Source organism: Hippocampus guttulatus, chromosome 17 (genome assembly GCF_054856545.1).
Source record: "Hippocampus guttulatus isolate MCC_2025c chromosome 17, RoL_Hgut_1.0, whole genome shotgun sequence".
NCBI classification, from domain to species: Eukaryota; Metazoa; Chordata; class Actinopteri; order Syngnathiformes; family Syngnathidae; genus Hippocampus; species Hippocampus guttulatus.
The window spans coordinates 8,850,867-8,875,235 of NC_141277.1; the positions used below are offsets into that span (position 1 = coordinate 8,850,867).

Below are 24,369 nucleotides of genomic sequence, written 5' to 3' on the forward strand. Positions count from 1 at the left end.
TCCCCTCCTCCTGTCCCCCCCGAGGGTCAAGTTTTTTGCCCGGTGTAAGCTCTCCATCACTCACCTGCCAGCTACCCCACCATCAGAGAGGGACACCAGGAGACATCCATCTTCCCCATGCCCTTTCTGAATATTTCAGCGAAACGCTTGTTTCAGCCTCTCACAGTGACGGGGTCGTTTAATTTTGATTTTGATACGCTGAGAGACTTTAGCGAGTGTGATAGCTCTCCTGAAAGCTGGACTTATTTGTTTGTCGGACACTGTGAGCAGCTTAAGTGGCACGGCCTCACATTAAAAGTGAAATTATGAGGCTGAGCAGCAGCTCTAAACGCCACCCTTGCTTTGCATATTTTAATGACTGTTTGCTTGCATAATGTATGTTATGTTTCCCCCGGTGCTTACAATTCATTTTAAAGGCCCCAGGGTAAAAATAACCTTTTGGGCCACCGCTGACCCATGTCCTCCTTCTACTGCCTTTTCTTGTATTATGTGCCTGTTGTTGGCATTATTTTGACCTTCTGGTGCAGTGGAAAGCTGCACGTACATTATATTGTTTCATACCAGCTACTGTAATGTAAACCAGGCGGAATCTTGACAACTTGCCAGCATACTGTATGTATACAGTATATTCAGGCAAACAAACAACAGACATGTCAGAACACATTTCCGTACATATATGTACAAATTTTCGTGGATCACTGATTTAGGCTTATATAATGCATTTTTTGTTGCCTTTCGTCTGCTGCGCATCTTACTCTAATTGTAATATTTAAAATAACAATAATAATAATAAATATTCTAAATGGACATGATACATAGTATCTGAGTTGAAGTAAATCTGTCAAATGTGTGTATTCTATTCTATAGGTTTGTGCAGCGTGAACAATTCAGCAAATGCTTGTTGATGTTGCTATACGTGAATGAGGATGATGGTGCCCTGCTGGTTCAATAATAATTTCTCAGATGGATTACTGTCAGGAAAGGTTAATCGAGTGGTTAATCATACAATGACCTGTCTGTGAACTGGACTCCGACGCGCCGGTCATAGTTGCAGGTGTCAGATGGAAGGTGAAAAGCTCCTCTGTGGATTTAATAGAAGCCTTTTAGGAGTCTGTGACTGCTTATATAAATCTGATAGTTTCATGTGCGGCGAGACACCTTTCTTTAAACATGACCCTTGTGGCTGGCATATGCCTTCTGCTCTACTTTGGCCTTGAATTTATTTGGAATGTCAGCAGCCAGTACGGGTGAGGAGGGAGAAGAGTTCATGCCAGCAAAAAAAAAAAAAAAAGCAAAAACAAAAGAAATCAATTGCAATAACTCTTGGCAGTATGTAGTTGGGGAAGGTGCTGGAAAGGGAGGAGGAGAGAGACTGCGGCTGCTGCGGTGAGTTTGTTTATTCGCAAAAGTTGCAGTTAATCGTAAGTTGTTGTTTTTTTTTTTAATACTGCTGAACTTTTTGTTTTGCTGTGGCCTTTTAATGTCCTCCTCCTGCTGTATTCATCTTTGGCTTGATGATCAATGGTGAAAGAACTGTGCGGATTCTGCATTTTGGGAATTTATGGTAGAATAAAAAATGAGTGCGTGAGGTGAACTTTTTTTTTTCCTTATGCAGAGTGCTTTGGAATTTTAATTTGGTTTCAGTTGAAATGTGCAACACTATCGCATTTATTCACAAGGTTAAGTAGACTCCTTCTATGTCGAGCCATACAAAAAATAATAAATAAAAATGCTCCAATACTACAACGCCGATACCATTCAACCAGCCTTTCCTGCTACTGAGTCGAGTTAAGTGAAAGGTCCTGATCGTGATTTTTCTCCAAAACAATCTCAATTATATGAATTGAAGAAGCACAGCAGAGTAAACAGACATTTTAGAGAGTGCATTCACTGTGCAAACTCTAAGTGGAGTCTTTGGAATCTTTCCCGAAAGGTACACACCGTCAACCTTGGCAGTACGTCAAGGAAGTCTTTATTTACCCAAAACGTCTGCATCGGCTTCTGACACCTTGTCTCAAAAGCGTCCCTGAAGCAGGTGCAGGAGGATCTAGTTGGCACGTTAAAAGGGGTTGACTGAGGAAATGAAGAAGGAAGTTTGAGCACGCTCACTGGACCTGTAGTACTTTTTGGACAATTCCAAGGTGGCTTCAACACATTTTTTGTTTTTACAAGTGAACACATTTTTAAAAATGTGTCATTATAGTACATACATACAACAATGACAAGAAGTTGGAAAAAAATCAACCGTTATTGCCACTTTTATTTTCCTTTAATTCAATGGGCACTGCTCCTTCTGGCCACCCGGGGGCAGTATAAGAGAAAGACACACATTTCCAGTACATGGAGAGGGGGCAGCTCCTGAATTAGTCGCAGCAGTAATTAGCTGTTCTTTGCAGAGGATAAAAAATATATACCTGCATTTTTTAAATGTATTATCTGTCTTAAGCATTTCTTGGCTGACTTTGAACAGAGAGTCGAAACCAGGCCAAGTCTCAGGACCAATATCAAGCTAAAAAATGTTTAGTGTTTTTATCCCCATTCCCTTTGAATTTTAACTAATGGCTGACGTAATGGTCAGGTGACCCGATATCTTACAATTTACAGGAGGCACTCAGCAGACCGTCTCATGAGTGTTTTTTTTTTCCATTTGCAATTGTGGTCAAATGTGTGCCGTCATCCCCTGCAGCTTATACCTGCACCAATCTGTTCCATCCTGCGGCATCAGACATGATCCCATTCAACGCCGCTGCAGCATGAGAAGGCGTGGATGACATCGAGATCAAATTGAAAGTGACTCGCAGAGAAACCACTGATCCCTTTGACCTCGTGTGCATTTCATTTGCTCGCGGCTCTTCCTCGACCCACGTGGTAGTTAATCTGACACACTGCACATGTTTACTGATTTGGGCCATGGGAATGGTTTTCCGTGGCACTGTCCTGGCGTGCCAGCCAGCGTCGTGCGACCTCACTTCTTTCTCTTCTTCTTTTTTCACCCATCGTTCCACAAGAGGTGTTTTTTGTGTTGTTTTTTTTTGTGTTACAATAAAAGGAAACTCCTCATCCATATAAAGCTACTTTTTATTTGTTTTCTACCGCTGCAACACAGCAGGGATTCGCTTGACAAGATGCTTAATGTTCTCCTCCGTTTCACGTCTCTGGCGATGATTCTTGCTGTGCTTACTGCTGTAACAAGAGGTAAGTCATTTCTATGGGAATTTGATTTGCATGTGCACAGCTATTTGGCATAGTAATCATTTATTGCCCCTTGTAGTCCAGTTCGAAAATGGGGATCATTGTTCGATGAAAGGCTAATGGTCTATTTGTCCCTGGGGATAAACTGAAAAGCAACAGCATGTGTCTCACTGCCATACCAGCATCTTCCCCAAGTCTCTATTCCGAGACTGCCTGGGTTTTATCGATCTGCTGTTCTACAGTTCGACCTTGACTTACGATTGACCGTTTTGTTTTTTTGCTTTTTTTCTAAAATACGAGCTTTTGCTCTGTGTCTTAAATTGAGAGCAAAAACCTTAGCAACGAGTAGCTCTGGTGGCAGCAAACTTCACAACAAGCAGCTGTGTGGCAAGAGAGTAAACAATTCGTCACAAGAGGCCAAAGATGTTGAATTTCACAACTTAATTAAATGAAATATAAAATAAATGTACAATATGTAATTCTCTTTAAGAAATAAAATCAACATCAACGTCTTTCCGATGTCTGTCAACTTGTGATTAAAAATAAATTGCATCAACGTTGTGGTTGTTGTCACCCTTTATGCATTCAATCATGGACACAAACGGTGTAGCAACACATGCAGACTTAATTGATCATAATTTCCCCAAAAAAGGTCCTATTTTTTCATCATTCATCATTATGCGCAGTATGTCTGTATAAATCACACTGTGGTAGCCAGGGAGTGGATACAACAATGAACAGCACAATGCCCACTGAATTTTCATTCTTTAATGAATTAATATTCATTGTAATAATATAATAATATGAGTATTGTCTTCTTTCTGTGGGAGGGCGTAACATTGAACAAATGAGAAGCGCTGTACTGAAGTCATGGTGGGTGAAGTCGATGTCCATCTCATGTCCATAGTCAAGGAGCTGGAAGGAAGTATAACTTGAAACTCCGAACTTAATTCCTTTCTTGTCCCTGAAATGAGAGTGTTTCAAACTGAGCTGTCGGCTCACTTCTTCACATTCAGGGTAAAGATTCAGCTAAGTTCCTGTTTCTACTTTTGTCAAAGTAATCAATTTCCTGTTTTTCTCACTTTTCCATCGTGAGTTTGATTTTCCATTGCCGTAACTGCATGAGGGATGGTCATTGCATTTTAGTCCGTTGAGTAGCGTGACCTCATCACCTCCATCATTCCGACACCCACCTCACCTACCTACTGTCTCCTTTTCCAACAAAGTTCCACGTCTTCAGCCTCTTCACTAAAGAATTATTTTGTGTTCTTCTTTAAAGTATGTTTATTGTTAAACTCTTCTTTCAAACCATACCACTGCTCCTGTTGGGCTCTCGAGTTGAACTTGAGTGTGTCCCAGCTGATTAGGAGCGAAAGGCGGATTACACCCAAGCCTGGTCACCAGTCAATTGCAACCATTCACTCTCACAATTCCAATGTCACTCTGTGGAAACTGAACCCACTTTGCCTGCACCAAAGTCAGACCAATGTATCACGACCTTCAAATCTTCTATTCTACTCTTTTTCTTCCTCCCAACAGATGTTGCAACCCAGCAGATTCCAAAAGAGACCTCAACTCCACTACCGGTTTATCCTGCAGTCAGATTTCAGGTCCTGAAAGCTGATCATGTGGTTCTGAGACAGGATAGTCCTGGACCACAGGGGAACTCCAGCCAGAAGGCTCACACATGGACTTTCCTCATCACTGATCCAGGACCTGGTTTACTACGGCCAGTTCTTAATGCCTCATATGGTCCACTCAGTGTGGACGCCCCCATTCCACCAGAGCTGCTGATCAGCGGGCGCAGGATTGTGCCGGTCATTTTAGGCCAGCAGGTGCGTTCCTCATCCCCGGTTGTCAAGATCCTCTTCAACATGCCTCGCGAAGTCGCCGACGCTCAGGAAAAGTCGCAGGATGGAGCTCATTGTGTGACAGCGTACGCCTTCTGGGGGACGAGGGAAGTCCGCGGGGCGTGCCTGGTATCGCCGGATAGTTTCTGTGTGGCAGAACTGAAGCCGGAACCGGACTGGTTCAGTTCGTCGACTCGATCCGGCGGCTCCAACAAAGAGGCGGGGCGAACCGAAGCTGCGAAGGGGTTTCAGAGCAATCTGGTGGAGGTCTACTTCCAGAGTCGGATGGACAAGACAGGCCAATGTACACCACAGGATAGTCTGCAACGAGTGGCAGGGAGGGCGGGGGTCCAGGAAGGGTCAGGAACACCCATGAGAAGGATAGGGAGTGTTAACTTGCTTAAAACGCCACCTGGGAATGTGACCTTTGTTCGTCTGAGATTAGGGGGCACCTTGGTCATCCAGACTACTTCCAAACCGCTGAAATCCAATGACAGTGTGACTTTTTACATCTTCTTGGCAAGTACCTCAACCTTGGAGAGTTTCACACTTCGGTAAGACGCATATTTGATCACTTTCTCTTGACTGTGTTGAGAGATTGAGGTTTTGTGAAGTTATTAGAGACACATCACCACCGCAATTATGTAAGCTCGCAACACACCACAGAGAACAAGCCGTAGAGAAAAAAGATGCGAAAGGATACTAAAGAAACAACAGCAATAACATATAAACACTTGATCTCTACCTTGCCTCAAAATCTTTTGGATTCAGAGACGGAGTGGATATTGGGAATTTACGGAAGAATATATGAATTTTTCTGAATGGCCGGTGTATTTCCAGGCCGGTTCTGAATGACGGCCGTTCGCATCTTTTCAGCGCTTTACAGCCTCCCCTCACCATCGACAATTATTTTTTGTCCACCTTCGAATTTTGGTCCCAGGATGTCCCCGGTTTAAAAAGAAATCACGTTGAATCACCGAGACATACGAGGGGTTGTGAGCAACATCACGAGGGACGGTCCCCCATGCATTTAAATGCTTGCTTTCAAGGCATTTAAATGCTGATGGGACTTGACATGAGTGCCACCACGCCTGCCACTTTCACCGTCTTCATAAATTACTGACATATTTGATTCGGTCTAATGTCTCAGTGAGTGGGTGGGGCGGAGGGGGTGGCGGGGGTGTTCTGGACGGCACTCTACCATAAGCAGGTACATAATTGGCAATTGATTCACTGGTGTTCATATCTCAACATCCCGCCGACATCCGAGCAAATTCTCTGGTTGTTTGACACCATGAATAATGTATCTTGTTTCGTGGAGCATAAAAACAAACATCTTTCCTGATCCTTTGGGTAAGAGTGAAGATAATATAGAATAAAAATCACAGAGCGCAATCTGTTCAAAGTTTCTGTCGACTGACTCCTGGCGCACATCATTGTTGTTGACTTGCAGAATTTCTATTTGAGCGCTCCACATTTGCTAGCTTTCCTGTGTCACCCGGTTATATCTGTTCATGATCTAATCCGCGATATCACGCTGCAAACACACTGAACATAATCTGCAGGGAAAATGGAGAGACGAAGATACCGTATGCGTGTTAATCCATGGAAAGAAAGTTAAACCCGTACCACTGACCACCCGTACCACTCCTGCATGCTGCTGACCCGACACAAACACACTGACCCAGTGACCTGATGCAGCTCAGTGTCCGTCATTAAATGACATGAATACGATTGGGTGAAGTGACGCTGACCCCTAAACTAAATCTGCCTTTTTTTTTCTTCTTTCTGTTACGATTTGGAATTCTATCCTCTTCACCTGAAATCCCTTTTTGAAAATCCTTCCTACTGACTGTACAAGTGAAGTGGCTCCGTTCGGGTCAGTGCTTTCAAGTCCTCGTATGTCTGACCTAGTGCCACATCCAGAATGAGATTGGCCCAGAGTCCCACACTTAAATCCGAATGAAGGTGCGCTCTGAGGAGCTTGGCGAAATGATTGATAGGTCCTGGGTGAAATCCTTGCTCCACTTCATGACTTTGGCTGAAGATTGAGTCTTCTCCAGTGGGACTTGGCCAGATTATCTGTGGCCCTTGATTGAAAATGAATCAAGAGGTTAACCCTGAAGGGAAGAGATGATTTGAGTCGACTGTGAGGATTAAGCCGATGCATCTGTGTGCCTGTTGTATGCGCATGCATGTCCGTATCCGCCTGTTAAGCACCGCGGGATGCGTGTGCGCATGCTTATTTTTAATCTTATCATCAGGCGCACACTTTACCTGCTGTACGTCTGATTGGACGGACATCGCTTTGTTAGCATGGGACCGGGACCAAAAACAAGTAATTTTGGAAAACATTTGCATTGTGGAAGTCATCATACAAGGTCCGCCATCGGCACGGCCGCCTCAAATCAACTATCCGGGCGATCTACAGTATGCGATTGGAATGTTGTGCAGATTGTATAAACCTAACAATAGCGTATGTTGCTAGCACCCGGTGGTGGCTTGGAACTTTCAGTCCAGTATGAGCCATTTGGAATCATCAAGACTGAAAATGGACATTTAAACGATCCTACGAACACTGCGAGGGTCTAGAGTAGTTGAGTCCCGTTTCCATTAAAAAACACAACATTAGTATGTAATTGAATTTGATATTTCCTGATATACATCAGGTCATTAAAAAAAACAAAACAAAAAAAAAACAAATAGAAAAACATCATTTCTATGCCCGATGTATTGGACCAAAGTGGCATATATAGTGTATGTGCCGTTTCTACTTGTATATCATTTTTCAAAAGCTTTTCCCAGTGGCGGCACTGCATATTGATTCGCAAATTGATCTCAACCCTCGTCTGGCGTGGTCTGAAATGTCAGCGTTTGTATGTCCATTTCGGTGTAATACTTCACTGTAGTTTGTCTGTGACCTTGACCCAGCCTCTCCGCTAATTGATTGTTCCCTTTATGACTGTTTGAGTGCAAAACATTCTGTGTGTCGGTTATGCCGTGCACTCCGCTTTCATGTTAAATTTCCTTATTTTGAGGACAAGAATTGCAAACGCAGACAGGTTATTGCTGCAGTTATGATCTTCGAACCCCCATACATATTTCCTGTACTGTGTGATTTTAGGTTTCGCTATATGTGCCCCGCACAATTGTCCAGGGTGTATCCGATCCCTTGCACGTTGTCAGCCGCTCCAGTTCAATCACACCTCTGATGTAAGAAAGAGAAAGAAAATATTCCTGTACTTGCACTTTAAAAAAAATACACTTTTGAAGCCACATAAAAAAGAAAACGCACACCAATGTCTGTAAAAAATAAAAAAGACCATTCCGAGGAAGCACTAGACAGTCAATGGAGAGTCAAAATGGACCCAAAAAGAAGTGCAGCTCAGTATCTGACATGATTCCAAAAAGGTTTTTCAGCAGGCAATTACTAAAAGAGTTCCACTTGAGTCCCCCCCAAAAATCTGGAATTTCTTTGCGAGGAAAACAACGTGGAACAGCCTCCCCTTGACTGGTGGAGCTGACTCTCGTCATTTGTTCCTATTCCTGTCATTTCAGTGTTTTGTTCTACGCAATAAGAACATGGTGCACTTTTAGGCCACTACAGATAGATTAAAAAATAAAAAGATTTCTTCCAACAGCTCACATTCCCACTTATATTGATTTCGTGTTTGACAAAGAGAAAAAAAAATCCAGAGTGAATTGAAGCATGGTTTGGAAAATAGGCAATATTTCCTTGTCAACGGTTGGCAAGAGAACCTTCGTCATCAAGTGACACTTGGAAAGCGCAACAAGATTGTTTATTTGAGTCGATATTTTTCCAAATGATTCCATCCGATATGTTTGAGTTTGATTGAGCTGCTCCCGATTCCCCTGTGAAACATTTCCGGCTCTTCCCCGAATCCTCGCCATGAGGAAAGTCGCAGTTTTCGGAGACAAATGACGTGCGACTTCACACGTTACATTTCATGTACCCCAAATCACTTACGTGCTTATGACTCAAAGGTTCGTGCTATGATCTATTCCCAGAATGCATCAGGACTGTTGTGATGTAACAGGACAGACGATAGCTCTGATTACTCAGGTGTCTGTCGGAAACTCCTGGGACGGTTGCTTCTATTCACATTAGTCATCAAAAGTCTCAGTGCTGCGTCATCTGTCTTGGCGCCAACAAAAACTAACGCTAACGCTAATAAATGCTAATTCTAAATCTGGACAATAATGCTTTTGAAATCATTTCCCTTTGCGTCTAGAAATATCCAGAGTGCCTTATAACACGGGTTGGCGGATTAAAGGAATTCAAATTTAAAGCCTTCAGATATGAAAATGTTCTGATTCACATAAGTGTTTCTTTTTGGTGTATTTATTTACTGTAGGGCGACATTCAAGCCGGCGTTGTCGTTTAACGCCGTACGGCCCAGTGACCCGATGCTGTGGGATGTCAAAGCAGAGCCCGGCAGAGTCGTCCTACCAAACACCGTCTCTGTTGTATGCCGGAGGAAGCTTGCGGTTATGGCAAAGAGGTCAGTATGCTACATTTGGAGTGTGTCGTCACATACTACGTGAAGTTAGCGTTAACGGTTTCTGCAGGTCTACGATCAAAGCACAGACAATACACATACTCAAAACTCACTTGTATTCTTTGGCATTCGACTCAGCATGACTTAGATTTGTTCTTGGTTTTACTGTTTGGTGCTTTCTACCGTCTTTATTACCGATTTGTCTTACTGTTTATTGTGCATGTTAAATTGCTCCATGTATGCAGCGATGGCTGTTTGAAAGTGCTCTATAAATACAGTTGACTTGACTTATATTATTTTATTTTTCTTTAAAATCTGATATTGTAAGAGTCAAAGGCAAACTAGAGCTGCGAGCAGAATTTTTTTGTACATCTGCGGGGGCTACACGTCTCCAAATTTTCTGTAGAGGCGCTGCAGAAGCTTTTTTGTTTGTTACTTGTGTACGGCAACTTGATCAAAATTTTCACCCCAAATTTTTGGTGAACGTTTGTTGATGTTTAGACCCTCAAAATGCAATTTAAGGCTAAAAATAATGCTAATCTCAACAGAAACAATAGGGACCTCATAACACCTGATTTCTTTCCCTCACCTTATTAGAATCAATATGGAATTGGAATGGTTACATCTTTAACAATTGTGGCGCCGATACCCTTTCGGGGCCTTTCGCTGTTTATTATTTATATCCAAAATCAATGCCGTTATTATGATTACACCATTGCCCCCTGATAGTCTGTGCTGCTCAAGTGAATCCAATTTCATGAGCTTTATGATGAATGAACGATGAATATCATACTATATGTTCACATTAGCGCCTCATGTTCCCACAGCACGCATCTCTGTCCAGCAACGTTCGCACCCAGGCAGACCGAGCGGGCCGACCGCCCGCCGTCCGGCCCGACCCACTTATCCGTAATCATCCATAATCACGGCTCCGTTATCCAGGCTTAAGCGCTTGCACGTTCTGAAGTGGGGGGAGATTAGAAAGGAAGAGATATTCCAAGCCGTGTCCGATGTACCGGGCTCACCAGGGCAGCCCTCCCTCCCATCCCTTCAACACCCGCAAACACACTGGATTCTCAAGTAATATGACGAATGGTTTAACCCCCCTCCCTGCCCCCCAATAGACGGATTTCCAGGAAAAAGGGGCAAAACCCCTCCTTGCGTGTTTCTTTTTCGCAATCTCACACACGCTTACTGGCGCAGACAGCCCGACCCTTTTCAGCAAAGCAGCTACACGTTACCTGTGTTCGTTTCAATTATTTCAGAAAATATATATCACCTTATGAAAGAAAACGCCTCGGCATATATGATGCGGTATTAGGAATGAATGCAAAATGCTACGACGGGTCAAACATATTTCGCTTGAGTGGTGTTAAAAAGTGTCACAGATGTTGACTTGTTTAACCTTATCCATCAACGCCAGCGGATTTACAGTTTGGGGTTATTTTCGTAGAACGCGCTGTTAATGATTTTAAAAGTAGAACTGATATTTTAATGTCGTGCATGGGGGTAACACGTCTGACTGACGGAGGTTCGCGGTTCGACTCTTGGCTGAGTGTGGAGTGTGCACAAGCTAAAAACGCGCATGATGGATTCATTGGATATTAAGTTCTCTATAGGTGTGAATGTGAGTGTGAATTGTTATTTTCCGATATGCGCACTGAAAATTGGCTGCCGGCCACTGTAGGGGCTATCCAACCCCTTGCTGGGGACCCAAAATAGGGCACGTGCGATTGAAAATGGATGGACAATATATTCATTTTTCTGAAGCTTTGGTGCGTAGAAAAAAACAAAAACATTTTTTACTTCAGTTGGTTGTTAGATGCATGGGTTGTAATGATGTCAATAAATAATTTATAGTTTTTACATCGGTATTTGTACAGCATTTACTGTGGGGGGTGGGTTGCTTTCGTGTCAAAGCAGTCTGACCCTCTTTGATGTTTCACATTTTCTTCGTGAAACCATTTCACTTTCTGTTTGCCTTCTTTTAATCTACCCAGCCTACATTTACCCAACTCATATTCTGTATCTCAACTTGCGGCACACTTGCTAATCAATATTCCACATTCCATATTATTGAAAGCAAAATAATCAGATATTGGGCAAAAATAAAATTATGCGCTGACAAGTTGTCACATTTTGCGTGATTGTGGAGTAGTTGGAGGACAAAAAAATGCAGGGAGGCAGGGAGGATTGACCAAAATGTATTGAACAAAAATACAAACAGGAAAAACACTAACTCAAAGTACTCAAACAAATTTCCTGGAAATCACAAGGAAAACAAAGTAACGAACAAAAACGATGACAGGAAACAAAACATGACAGGAGCACACATTTACTCTCACAATGACCCAAACAAGACTGACAGAACTCAGGGAACTAAATACAAGCAAAGTGACGAGACAATGAAAAACACCTGGACGAGACACAAGCTGATTGGTTAACCACAAGGGACCCGCATGATGAGAACAGGTGGCGACAAAAAGGGGCACATGAGGAAACAAAATCAAACGTGACCTAAACAGAAACATAACACAAGCAGTGTGGCTGCCGAGAGGCGAAAAGAAATTCAGTGAGGAGTCGCACGTGTTGAATTCTAATGAGCGTCGATGATTTGGAACCGGAGCCGAGGCTTAAAATAAATTCATGAAAAGCTGATGGCGACATAAAATATTCTTAGTTTGGTGTCCTTGGTTGGAATTAAAAAAAAAATGCCATTTTGTGACTACATAGAGAGTTTTTGTCACCTTACATTGCAGTACAAAGAGTGCTTCAAACATTTCCATGCTGATATTTTTTTTCTTTACTGGGCATTAAGGAGGCCAGACCAGCTGACTAAATCATTGCTCCTCACACTCATCTCATTCCCCAAATGTAGTGCAGGATTGATTTTTTATGGCACTCTTGCTCGCTCCTGAGTTTGTTTTCCCTCAGTCGATTCCAGTTCCTTGATGTTCAATATTTTCTTGTCTCTCAACCGAGTAAACAAAAGAGTTGCAAACCTCTTTATAATGCGTTTTAAATGTTGAGGAAAACAAGACCGCATGCAGGTCTCAGGTGTGCGTTGATGCTGTGGCAAAGCAGCGCCCGGAGCAAATTCATATTTTTGGTTTTGTTTCTTTTCGATTGAACCCAAAGAAATGCAGTTGTCAGTGCCCTCCATCTTGTGAGGTCATGGGGTTATCATGCCCCAATTTATGATCACTCAAATTTATGAAAACTTGCTCCAAAATTCTGCCCCAAAAAACTTTGCTTAGCAATTAGCATTGCAGATTAGCAATAAATTGAAATTATTTCACGTGAGAGTCTGATGGAGGCGGAGTCTGTATCGGTCTATCCTGGAGCTGAGCCGAAAACCAAAGCTCTCGATTTACTAGTCGATCTACCTTCCTAATCTCACCTGTGGTTAAAAACCGGGGCTCATGATGGAAAAAAAACATCCCAGATGCAAGCCTCCCAAATGTGTTTCCAGTTCTGGGTGCGCAAAGATAGCTGGGACAGGCAAGCGGTTTGAATACTGCATGGGTGGATCATTCCAAATTAACTTGAACTGTTCTAGTGAGCTTTTCCTAGCTTTGTTTTCGTTCTTTCGTTTTGCTTTTAGATGAACCCTAAATGTTTTGTGTTAACAATGCTATTTATTATTTTAAGATGTTTTATAATTCCTTCCAGTTCCAAGTGGGGAAGGGAAGGTGATAGGTACAAATTACAATCTTTTGTATTGCATCATTGAAATAAATGTTCTTTTGTGCAATATTCAAATTCATTGCAATACACCCCTATATCATCCATTTTGACATGACTCTCTGCAGTAAGAATCTTCTTGAAGTTCTCCAATTGGACCTGGTGGCAAAATATGTCTCCGAGCTGGTTGAGACTCACACCATCTCCTGGAGACTGGATCAACCGGGGAACGTCAGGGATGTGGGCCAGATGCGCATCTACACCACCCAGAGAGACTATGTGGGACTGGCCCCTCTGGTCATGGTAAGAAGCGTATTGTTTTTTTTGTGTGAGAGATGGAGCCAACGAGGGCTAACTGGTTGTTTTGACAGCTTTTCTCCCTCATGATCCTCTTTCACAAAACTCAGGTATTGTTAAGATGGTGAAAGAGGTTGAAAAGAAATGAGCAGAGGATACACAAATGGTTAATTTTTAATGAAGATAGTATGTTGAGATTTTATGAGAGTCGTGGTAGGTGCTTTATCACCTTTAACGGTTATTCGCATCATGCTTTATCCCGCCCCCCCCCTGCCCTTGTAAAGTCACTTTTATTAGCTTCTCGCTAAGAAGGTTTGATTGATTGCGTTGATGCTTGCTCTCCTTTACTTTTTTTTTCAATTCAACCTAAGTACATAGAGTGTTTTTTGTTTTTTGGGGGGGAAGAGGGGTTGAATCAACAGAGGCTAGCGGTTTACAATAGTAGAAGACAACTTCTTTGTTGCTTACTAGCTTCTCGCTAGATGCTCACATGCTAGCATTTGAAGTGAGTGACAAAAGTGTGGTAGCGGAGGCTAATCATGGAGACATTATCATGGCTTCAAGAAACCAATGGTGAAATGAGGGGTCAATTTTTGCAAGTTGGTCGTTTTTTTTTTTCTTTCAGTTCAGTGAATTGACACTGAAAGAAAATAAAATGTGTAAAATCTACTGAACCTTCAACAGGACACAAACAGTAAACATTTGCCTGTATTTTTAATACTTTACATCTATTTGTAGGTGAACGTGTTAATTTACACCAGAATGGATTCTTTATTCCTGTGGCCTCTTAAAGATTTAGTTTTTTGCAGACGACTTGGAAATACCCGTGCAGCAAAATGCAAACAGAACCGAACACATATGAAAATATCAATCCCGCAAAATAAGGACGACGCTAGTGAACATTTCTTTCTTTTTTTTATATGAGACAACAAATAGTAAAGAACTCAAAGTTGTTGTTTTTTTTTTTATTTTGGTCATTGTGGCCTCTGACTTTTGAAGTGATTTTTTTTTTTTATCTCTGGGGAGAAGAAGAGATTGCTCAGGTGGAAAGAGGTAGCGTTGCGGCGGAAATGAAAGGGTAGCTGAAGAGGCTTTCAAAAAGTAGACAGATGGCCAAGGGCTTGCTTTTCAGAAGAAATTACCGTGAGTGGGTGCACAAGTCAGAAAGTCAGAGGATTTAAAACAGCGGAGGGACCAGAACCTCAGGATCAGTCTTGTTGCTTGGCTTGCCACCACTTATGCAAACAAAGACAGGAAGAAAATAAGATGTGAGTAGGGAGGTAATTTGCCCCCCCCCCCCAACACACACAGCTTAATGTTGTTTGCCGAGCTTGTCTTCCTTCCACACAATGTTGGCAAAAATTAAATAAACAGGCGGATCCAAGTGGACATGGCAGAAAATGTAATCCAACATTTGCAAATGAGGTGACAACGGTTTTGTACTCAAGTGCTCTAAAAGCGACGCTGCCTACTGCGCTGACGTTGCTTTACTGATTTTGTCCTAGCCTTGATCCACTGGCTTATGTTTGGGTCAGTGTTGCGAGCTCTAATAGAGCATGTCTTTTTTTTGGAAAATTGCGGTCAGCAGCTGTCAAACCGACCGAGCTCGGATTGCGAAGCAGGCGGCCAACATCTGCTGAGTGCCGCTCGATACTTCAGTCCACACGCCGTCTCGGTGGAATTAAAAAAAAAAAAAAAAAGATAAATAAAAAATGCTGATCAGCCTTAGCTTCTTAGACACAGAGTCTAAAATAAATTAAAATGGCAGAGATCTTATTAAGTGGAAAGCAGCCGTAAATCCATGTTGAAGGACTAGTTAAAAGTTGGAAACTAAAGCCAGATCAGCCTTTCTTAACTCATCCAGTACCAGCCAATTCTGGACCAAGTCTGAAAAGACGTTTAAAAACGTCTTTGGGAGTGAATGAGTTAAGGGCAACTTACAAGGGCGCACATGACCCCCAGCTGCTTAGAAGCATTGATAAACTTCACATACGAGGTGGCGTATGCTTCAGGAGATTAAAAATGTAATCACGTTTGGATTTTTTATAAGGCACTGGAAAAGTGCATCCGTGAAGACCACCGTATTACACCTGCTTTGTAATCCAGGTGTACACGCCTCACTAAGACCTTGATCTAAATTGCACTGTGTGTACTTTCTACATACGTCAGAATAACACTTAGCATATCTTTAATACCTTAACCCTTCCAGGCACGGCGCTTACTACAGTGGACAGCTTTTGATGTGACCAGGTTACAGGGTGCACGGAAGGGTTAAATTACCCTCGGTATAAAAGAAAATACGATTTGTCAGCACACACGATTTCCTTGAATTTCTGTGTAAGGATGAGGCGGAGGCAACATAGGCGACATTTTTGGCGAAGGTAAGCAGATGGATATCTAAGAAGCAAGAGGCCCGGGGAAAGATATAACAATTCCTCACAATTCTAAAAGTTGCTTTATTTTTTTGTATTTTTCGCCCTCCAGAGCACCGATATTTTGAATACCGCCGTGCTAACGGGCAAAGTGGTGAAAGTGCCCGTGAAAACTTTAGCCGTGGAAGCCAGTGGCTCCGTCACAGATGTAAGCAGCCTCACCAGCTGCAGGTCCACTGACAAAGAAGTGCTCAAGGTAAGCAGAATTCCAATCACGCGCCACGCGGTTTCGCACCGAGTAATATTTCCTCATCATATCTAATTTTCTGTGCAGTTTATTATTTATTGAGTTTTTTGTTGTTGTTGTTTTTTTGGGCTATATGACTTGATGTGTCTCACTAAGAATTTGTCCCACTTTTAATGGGCGACATATGAAAGCAACCTCCCACACACAAGGTATTATGGAGTGCTCATCCCGATCCTCAGTGCGGAAGCACAGCGGGTTGACCTTTGTCTAATGGCTCCATGTTATGAGGAGAGCAGTAGCAGAGGAAAAAAAAAAATCTTGACAGTTTTGGCTTGGCGAACGTCAGTGTTTAAAGTGAGTCGTTGAAGAGACTGAGAGAGACGGAGAAATTGTTCATCATGATTTTTTTTTTCGAAAATGCTACACCTGCATGTAATAATCCGGTTAATATCGTGGCCCTGAAAGGGCTTTTAAATTCAGTGGGATCAGTGATCTCTCTTGATCAAACATCAGTGATCAGATGAAGTTTAAGCATGAAGACATTCTCACCTTGAAAACAGTCTCGGGATATTGCATTTGCACAAAACAGTAATCGTTGATTTAAAAGGGAATCAAGAGAAGCAGAAATGTGTCAACATGGCTGACACGGCACAGAAAAATAGTCTTGAAAATTTGTCAATACAACAAGAGTGAATTAAATCATGCAGCGTAAATGGAGTTCTTTTTATATATTTAATCGAAAAAAAAAATCTTATTCATATTTTTAACCGCATCATTCATTATATTTTATGTGACGTCTTACTTTCTTGACTTCTTGATACCAACGGAGGCAAGAGGCGGATGTCAGGTGGTAGGAGAATATCCGGGAATATTTGCAAAGTGCCGGCAGGCAATTTGCTTGAGGTGAATCGTGTGACGCTGTAGAGAGCGTCTCACCGCTCCCCATCTGCGGACGACCTGCGCGCAACGTCACGTGTTATTTTTCCTCTAAAATTGGGAATCAGAAAATACCGAAGAGCACCAGACCCTTTCCGGCGGAGGTAATTTGACATGTTGAAGGAAATGGCTTCATGGGCAGCCTTCCACAGCATTTCCACCGGGATGCAAGTTGACTTAGCTCAAAAAGTCATTCCTCCCTCTGCTGTTCCCTCACATTTTTTTTTTCCCACCTAACCTCTTTTATCTTCCCTCTCTTCTGGCGCTACAGCCTATTCTCCAGTCTGGTGCTCTCCCAATTACCTCTGTGGAGCCACTGGTTTGTTAAGATAAGTGAGGCGGCGGCGGAGGAGATAGGCCTCCAATCTTAAATAAAACACACCAACTGCCGCGTCGCACCTCATTGCGCTTAATGGCCGCGACGCCAATGCTCCCACCTAGAGTACCGCACTAAACGTGCGGTCGTAAGACCGGGCTGATATTACATTCGGTCGCAGTTTCATCAAGACTCCGGTGTGACTTCTTCGATTATATTTGGCAACAATGGATAGACGTGTGCGTCGCGTGACGCTGGTTAAAACAAGGAGTCGATTGTAGCTTTAACCGCGTTGGTATCCTTGGCGCTTGGATTTTACTGCTCGAGAACACATATTCCACTTTTTCGGGCCCTGGACGGAAGTATAAGGACACTTGGTCACTGCACATACAGGAAGTGAAAATTTGGAGGAAATCTGGAGTTGATCCAAGGAGTGGGAGCAACCACTGGGCCCTTTAGCCCAGGGCTTTTCTTTCACACCAAACTCATGCAAGCGTTCGCTTATGGAGCAACTTTTGTCATTCTTGAGTAGAGAAAGGCTGTTGGAAGCACAGGAGCGCCTAAATTGTCTTGGAAAGATGAACGAAGCTTCGTCCTGATGAATGAAGCTTCATCCTGATGAACGAAGCTTCATCCTGGTTTTTGTTTTTGTTTTTGGCATAGGTGTCCGAGCGCTGCGACTTTGTGTTTGTCACCGGCAAGGAGTCGAGAGGGAAGAGTCGAGTGATGATCAACTTCACTTACGGTTTCCTCAGCGCGCAGCTGGAGTTGAGCGTGTGGGCGCCCCGCCTGCCTTTGCGCATCGACGTGGCTGACCCCGAGCTTAACCAAATCAAGGGCTGGAGAGTCCCCATTCCCACCAGCAACCCGAAGTACGGTCATTTCTGTGGAGTGGGACTTGTTTTTTAATTCCATTTCCACCTCATCTAAATTCACTTCATTTTCATGGTTAAGGCAAGTCATACGGTTGAAACGGTCTGCTTCCAGGGTGGTCTCTTACTTGGATACTTCTGCTCCCGTGCTTAACCCTCGCTTTCCTGATCCTGAGTAACCCCCACCACATTACCCCTCATCCTAATTGAATATTACATATTGTACAAAATATCGTACGCAGTACGAGTTAAATCTTAGTTTCAACTTGTCTACATGCGGTAGATAGTCACAAAAAAAAGTGCGTGTTGGGCATTAGTGGTCAGGATGCAGAGGAAGTACAAAAATGCCCCCGAGATAAAGGTTATCGGATCAACACTCTTCAGTATAGTCATTATTTTTCACTCAATACGAACGATGACGGTTGTTTGGTGACCCGTTTGCTTTCTACAATGTGAACAATTGAATATTTTGGTTGCTCTTCACTTCCTGTATCACATTGCAGCAAACAACCAGGTCAGAAATTGAAAGGTTTCTATGGCCAATGACAAGGAAAAAGTGGCCCAGGTCTGTTTTAGGCCGTCTCTGCGTGCCGGATGCACGTGTGACTGAAGCAGAAACTTTTGCACCTCTGCCTCACATTTCTGATGGTCGGTGTTTGAATCTCAACTCAAGCTCTCGTGTATAGAGCTTGTAAATCCTTCCAGTCATTTCTATCAACATCCTTATGACAGTGTGCACCTGTTTGCTATCTTTCAGACCCACATGGAATAGCGAAGAGGAGGAGGAGATGCGCAAGGGCAGGGGTTGCATGCTACAGTATCAGCACTCCACACTCAGGGTGCTTGCGCCCTTCGAGGCTGACTCAGACGCACTGCCAGACTCGCTAACAGGGGCGAAGCCTGTTGATTATTTCCTGGGTCCTGATTGGCAGGTAAAAATATTGACCTGCAGCAGACATACACAGTGTAAACTCATTAAGGAAAGAAAACATTTTTTTTGGCACTTGTTCATTCCCATTTGCAAATCTGTCGCCAATAAATTTTTCATTTGTTAGGTTGATCTTTCTGGACCCACAAAATATTGTGCCCTGTGACGATTTAACACCAGAGAATAGACTTTTTTTACTGCATTATCTTTTCTTTTGTCTTTATATCCATGCTCTGGGGAAGCGTTAGCGGTACCTAAGCTAGTCCGACTTCCAACATGTGACCAGCTAAAATTCACCGCCTAAATTTTATCTCTCTTCCTTTCTCCAAAGCTGTGCTTATCCCAGTTTGCAAAGTGATGCAACACCGCCATCTACAGGGACCCGTTAGTCACTATGGTGGTTTACAAATTAGAATTTCAGAGCAAGCTGGGTTGTGACCCTTTTCCACGCCTTGCTGTTGAAAAACACGTGCCGATCAAAGCTCCCGGTGAATTGTTCAAAGATACACTGCAAAACCTCGATCATTCCGTTCACCAAAGAACACCCAACAAGAGTCGATAGTAACATTTGACAAAGTTTGGGTATCAGCTTTAAAAATGTAACCCTGAGGGCAATCCCATTGTGCATTTAAAAAGGATATAAACAGACTTTCCGAAGATCTAAATGGGCAAACAAAATTTTAGTTTGAAGCTTTTCTCTGATTGGATTATTAGGTGGACGTGACCAATCTAGTGCGCTATTCTCTAAAAGTGGCAGACCCAAATGTGGCCCGGGTTCATGATGGAGAGGTGCTGCGGGGGCGAACTGCGGGCACTACTACTGTTCAAGTGAGACTTACGGCTTTTTATGGAACAAATCCATAACGGAGATTGTAAAAAATATATATATTTTAATGAAATGTCACTTTCTGCAGGTGCTCTCCCCTCTCACATCATCCGTCCTTGCTGAGAAGGCCATCAGAGTGGTGGATGATAAAGTAAGTGTGATGGAGTTGGGAGTACAGTTGGTGTCTGGACTCTTGCTGTCCCTGCAGCCCAGCCCGGGGAGCAGCGGTGCCATTGTTGCCATGGCAACCACCCGCCAGACGATCACACAGCTCAAACAGGCAAGGAATTGGAAAATTCGGACACCTGAAGCATAAAATTGATCTCGGTTTGAATCCGGGTTTTCACCTTCCAGCGGGGAGTTTGCGTGATCTTTGTGTTCTTGGGCTGTCTGTGGCTACTCTGATCCGCAGTCCAAAAACATGTCCTGACTCGTAAATGTGTTTGACAGGTGCATGATCCAGGTTTGTAGACAGCTTCCCTGTGACTACAGAAAATCGCATCCTGATGACACACTGTGTTGCTTGAAAAGAAGTGCTAGCTAATGACATCTCGGGACCAATCAGTTTCTGGAGTCGCATTGAGACCAGAAGCTTTTTTTTTTTGGACCAAGGCACTGCAGTTTTATGGTCTGTGAAGGTCATTTGGAAAGCTTTAGCCAGTATTACAAGGTCCATAAGTCAAATGCAAAAATGAAAAGAAATTACCCTATTTCCAGTAATAGCCGTAATCATTTGAGTCATCTTCAGTCAGAGTTCCAGCACGGCAAGTGGAGGAATTATGAACGTAACATTTTGAGCACTTTAAACCTGTCATGCATTATTCACGTTTTCCAGCCCTGTCATTAAAGTCCTCTGAAATCAAGAATTTAACGCAAAGCACCCCCGGGCAGCCTGTTGTGACGATGTCCTTTGGGGGATGTCAAATCACTTATGTTCTCCCTTTATCTCTCGCAATGGGAACACGCCACATTCACAGTCACGACAATAAGCGGCGGGTAGCGTGCTGAGCCGGGCGGCGGACGACGACGGCGTGCACAGCTGCTCCGTTTGAAAGCTCGGACGGCCGATCGAGCCGTGGCTGTGTGCCCGTTTTTCAAACGAGCTCATGATGCGGGCGTAGCAATTAGGCAGTCTATTGCTGCAGGAGCAACGAACGGCTCACTTTACCCACAGCCGCTGCGGCTGGTGCAAGCTCTCCTCCCTCCTCTGCCCATGTCGATGATAAACTGTTCGAAACGCACAGGCACAGGTGACCAGTGAACCGTGTCTACGATGGGAGAGCTGTTAACGATACGCTCAGGGCGTATTCGTAATATATTCAAATCCAAAATAGAGGCTATTTCTGTGGCTCCCCAGTGGCTTATATTAGCTACATGGAATAGGCCGTTGTGTGTCAATGTGATCAGCGTGACCCCTTCTGCTCCTGTTGCTGTCGATTTTGTGAAGCATGCGTATTCTCTTCGGTACAATTACACATGTTTTTTATGGAGCGAGAGCACTCCCGAGAGTGTCAGGGTAAAGACATTAGGATCGGCTTTTTAGTATTCTGGGGCGATGATTGGGTAGCCTTTCTGCCTCACACCCAAACGCTCCGCATTTGAATAACTTCTTGTATATAATAACACTTGCTTGTTTCCTGCAGCTAATCCAGTTTCCAACAGCAACAAAACACAAACACACATGCGACACTCAAAACTCTAAGTCCCTTATAACAAACTCAAGGTCTGAAGCCCAATATGGATGTCGTGATGGAGTGTTCTGACCTAGTTTTTGTTTTCTTTTCCCCAGGAAGCTGCTGTCAGTTGCTGGGTCGTATTCAGCGACGGAGCCGTCGTCCCCCTGGCGGTCTTTGACCACAATATCTACTCCTTAACAGTCTCCACCCCAGACGAGGCCGTGGCTACCGTTCGCCGCACGCCGCAGTCCACGTTTGTAGTGGCGCAAAGCGAAGGCCACGGTCAGGGGGCGCTAGTCAGAGTGGAGTTGAGGATCTGCGAGGAATGCCAGAAATCTAAGAGGAAGAGCAAGCTGGCAGTCGGGACGGGGCTCCTACGGATGAACTTCCAGGGTGGGATCCGAGCTTTAGACAGGCTTGGTAAAGCCAACAAAGGCAATGACAACGGAGCTGCTTTGGAAATGGCAGCAGAGCTTAAAACAACAGTGACGTCGCAGCCTGTAGTCACAGATGCAGATCAAGATCGCTTCAGGACAGTACCAGAAACGAGCATCGTAACCGCGTTGTTGACCAGAACTGTGCAGTCACGTGTCGCTTGGACTGCAGCGACCAGCAAAGCCACACAAAGTTCAACATTTACAGACACTCCCACTCTCAATGTCAGTGTAGCGAGATCTCCAACCACTGCCAGACCTGCTAATACTACAGCGAGTGATTTTGATAAAGATGGACAAAAGGGAGGCTTTGGCAACATGCTTGACAATCCAAATTCACCCCCAAACAAAGGCAACACTAAAGCAGATGTTTCACACAAGAAAGAGCCTCCCAAAACCAAACCCCCCAAAGTCATTGAGAGTGACCTTATACGTACGTTCCGCTCCATGTCCGACTTGGAAATTGGCATATATTCCTTAGTGGGCGTGTTGTTTATAGCGATCTTGGGCTTTTTGCTTAACTGTGCCTCCTATCGACTCTGTTTCCGCAATCACAAGACCCCTATACAAGCTGGACCGACACCCAACGGGGACCCAAAGGATCATAAGCATGACTGGGTGTGGCTAGGGAGTAACAATCCGCAACCTTCAGCCTCGGGTGCACCCGCCCAAGTGTCAATGCTGACCCGCCGCTCTGCGGACGCCAAGGGCCACCGCGGCACGGATAAAACTCTACCCTCCGTGTGCCCTGCCGCCGCCGGTGTTCCCGAAAGAACTGCCACCTTGGGACGCAGCAGAACCGGCTCCCAGCAGCAGCAGCTGCAAAGAACTGTTGTTGACTCCATGGCGAACCGTTCGGCCACCTTGCTGGCTAGACCTCACCGCAGCGAGCCTCTCCACTCGCCCACCAGTAAGAGGAATCAGGTCCAATTCACCACCTTCACCACGCTGGACATCAAACATTTGGCTGCGCTGAAGAAGGACGGCGTGGGCTTTACTCTGACCGACCAGCAGCAACGGCAGCAGCAACTACAGCAGCAGGCTCACCCTACCAAGCCACAAATTCCGCTACCTGAAATGCCGTGGCCTGTCGTCAAACCTCTCGGAGAGCCCCACTGAGTTTTTGGGGGTGCTTACACCAAATTCACAGAAGCATTTACAGGCAAATTGGTACACGAAATGCAAGATCGCTATTTATATACTTATAATAAGGATCTGTAAAAACAAAAACGTATTATTTCCATATTGACAGCCCAAAATCTTTCTCCTACAATGGAACACTTGTGCAGACACTGCCGATATGTCAGGACAGATGCAGTATACCGGAGAAGAGATTTAAAAAAAAAAAAAAAATTATGATTATGATGATGATTATTATTAGCCTTGTTTTTAGACTCCCGAAACCTCCTGCGGACTTTGCGTAACCGAGCAGATGCAACATTTGTCATGTTAATTTTTCTGTCACCGCAACATCCAGCAAATATTTATGGAAATGAAAGTATGCTATGCAAATGTAATCTTTGCTGAGTTTTATAATTAATTTGGGGTTAAGGCCCCCCCCCACCCCACCCCACCCCCAACACCCCCCATTTTGTTTTTTCACCCGCGGCACTGATGATATCGTAGGTAATAGTTATTGTCGAACCTACTTGTCTCTCGGATGAAAAAGCAATTCATATTCAACCAATTTTATTTGTACATATGAATATATTCGGACACCTTTTGTATCTAGCGTCCTATTGTTATGAAAGAAAAAATGTCCTGGGTGATGCCAAGGAGATCTTGCCAAAAACTGACAAACAATTGTACAGTATATTTTGAAGTTTGCTTTCACTCAATCATTGTTTTACAAGCTTTTCAAGGGGGGTGTGGGGGGGGGGGGTGTTGCTCACATGAAAGCCACATCGTGAATGAGTTGGATTACTGGGCTGCAGCTCTGCAATGAATCAGTCGGATTTGATTATTTAATTACTGCCAAATGGGATTTAAGGATGAACTCATAATTCAGTGAAATGGACTTGGCCAAAATTAAATCTGTGGGGGTTTAATGCTGCACCGAGGGGGGAAACAATTAAAGGTGCTGCATTGTCAGGGCTTTTACACAATAAATGACTGCCCCCCCCCCCCCCCCCCCGCCGCACCCCCCCATACTCTCCCCTCTACCCCCGCGCCCCATATATTCCCCGCAGCTGCAATTCTCACACTGACATCTGCGGGGC

General features: G+C 43.9%; 1 protein-coding gene across 1 annotated transcript; it reads left to right on the forward strand.

Annotated features, from left to right (window-relative positions):
* Positions 1-1,064: 1,064 nt before the first annotated feature.
* Positions 1,065-24,266, forward strand: LOC147192034 (transmembrane protein 132D-like). The gene is made up of 11 exons (XM_086135443.1): positions 1,065-1,386; positions 2,687-3,195; positions 4,732-5,596; positions 9,419-9,565; positions 13,375-13,549; positions 16,028-16,171; positions 18,078-18,286; positions 19,044-19,218; positions 19,929-20,042; positions 20,129-20,320; positions 21,830-24,266. Exons 2-11 carry the CDS (start codon positions 2,892-2,894, stop codon positions 23,267-23,269), a joined length of 3,765 nt encoding a protein of 1,254 aa, XP_085991569.1. The 5' UTR covers positions 1,065-1,386; positions 2,687-2,891; the 3' UTR covers positions 23,270-24,266.
* The last annotated feature ends 103 nt before the right edge of the window (positions 24,267-24,369 follow it).

Bases quoted from the DNA above. Each gene is read 5' to 3' on its own strand.
- LOC147192034 (XM_086135443.1), top strand. From the start codon at position 2,892: ATGTTTACTGATTTGGGCCATGGGAATGGTTTTCCGTGGCACTGTCCT. The intron at 18,287-19,043 runs GTACGGTCATTT...GCTATCTTTCAG, and splicing joins ATTCCCACCAGCAACCCGAA to ACCCACATGGAATAGCGAAG. The intron at 20,321-21,829 runs GCAAGGAATTGG...TCTTTTCCCCAG, and splicing joins CGATCACACAGCTCAAACAG to GAAGCTGCTGTCAGTTGCTG.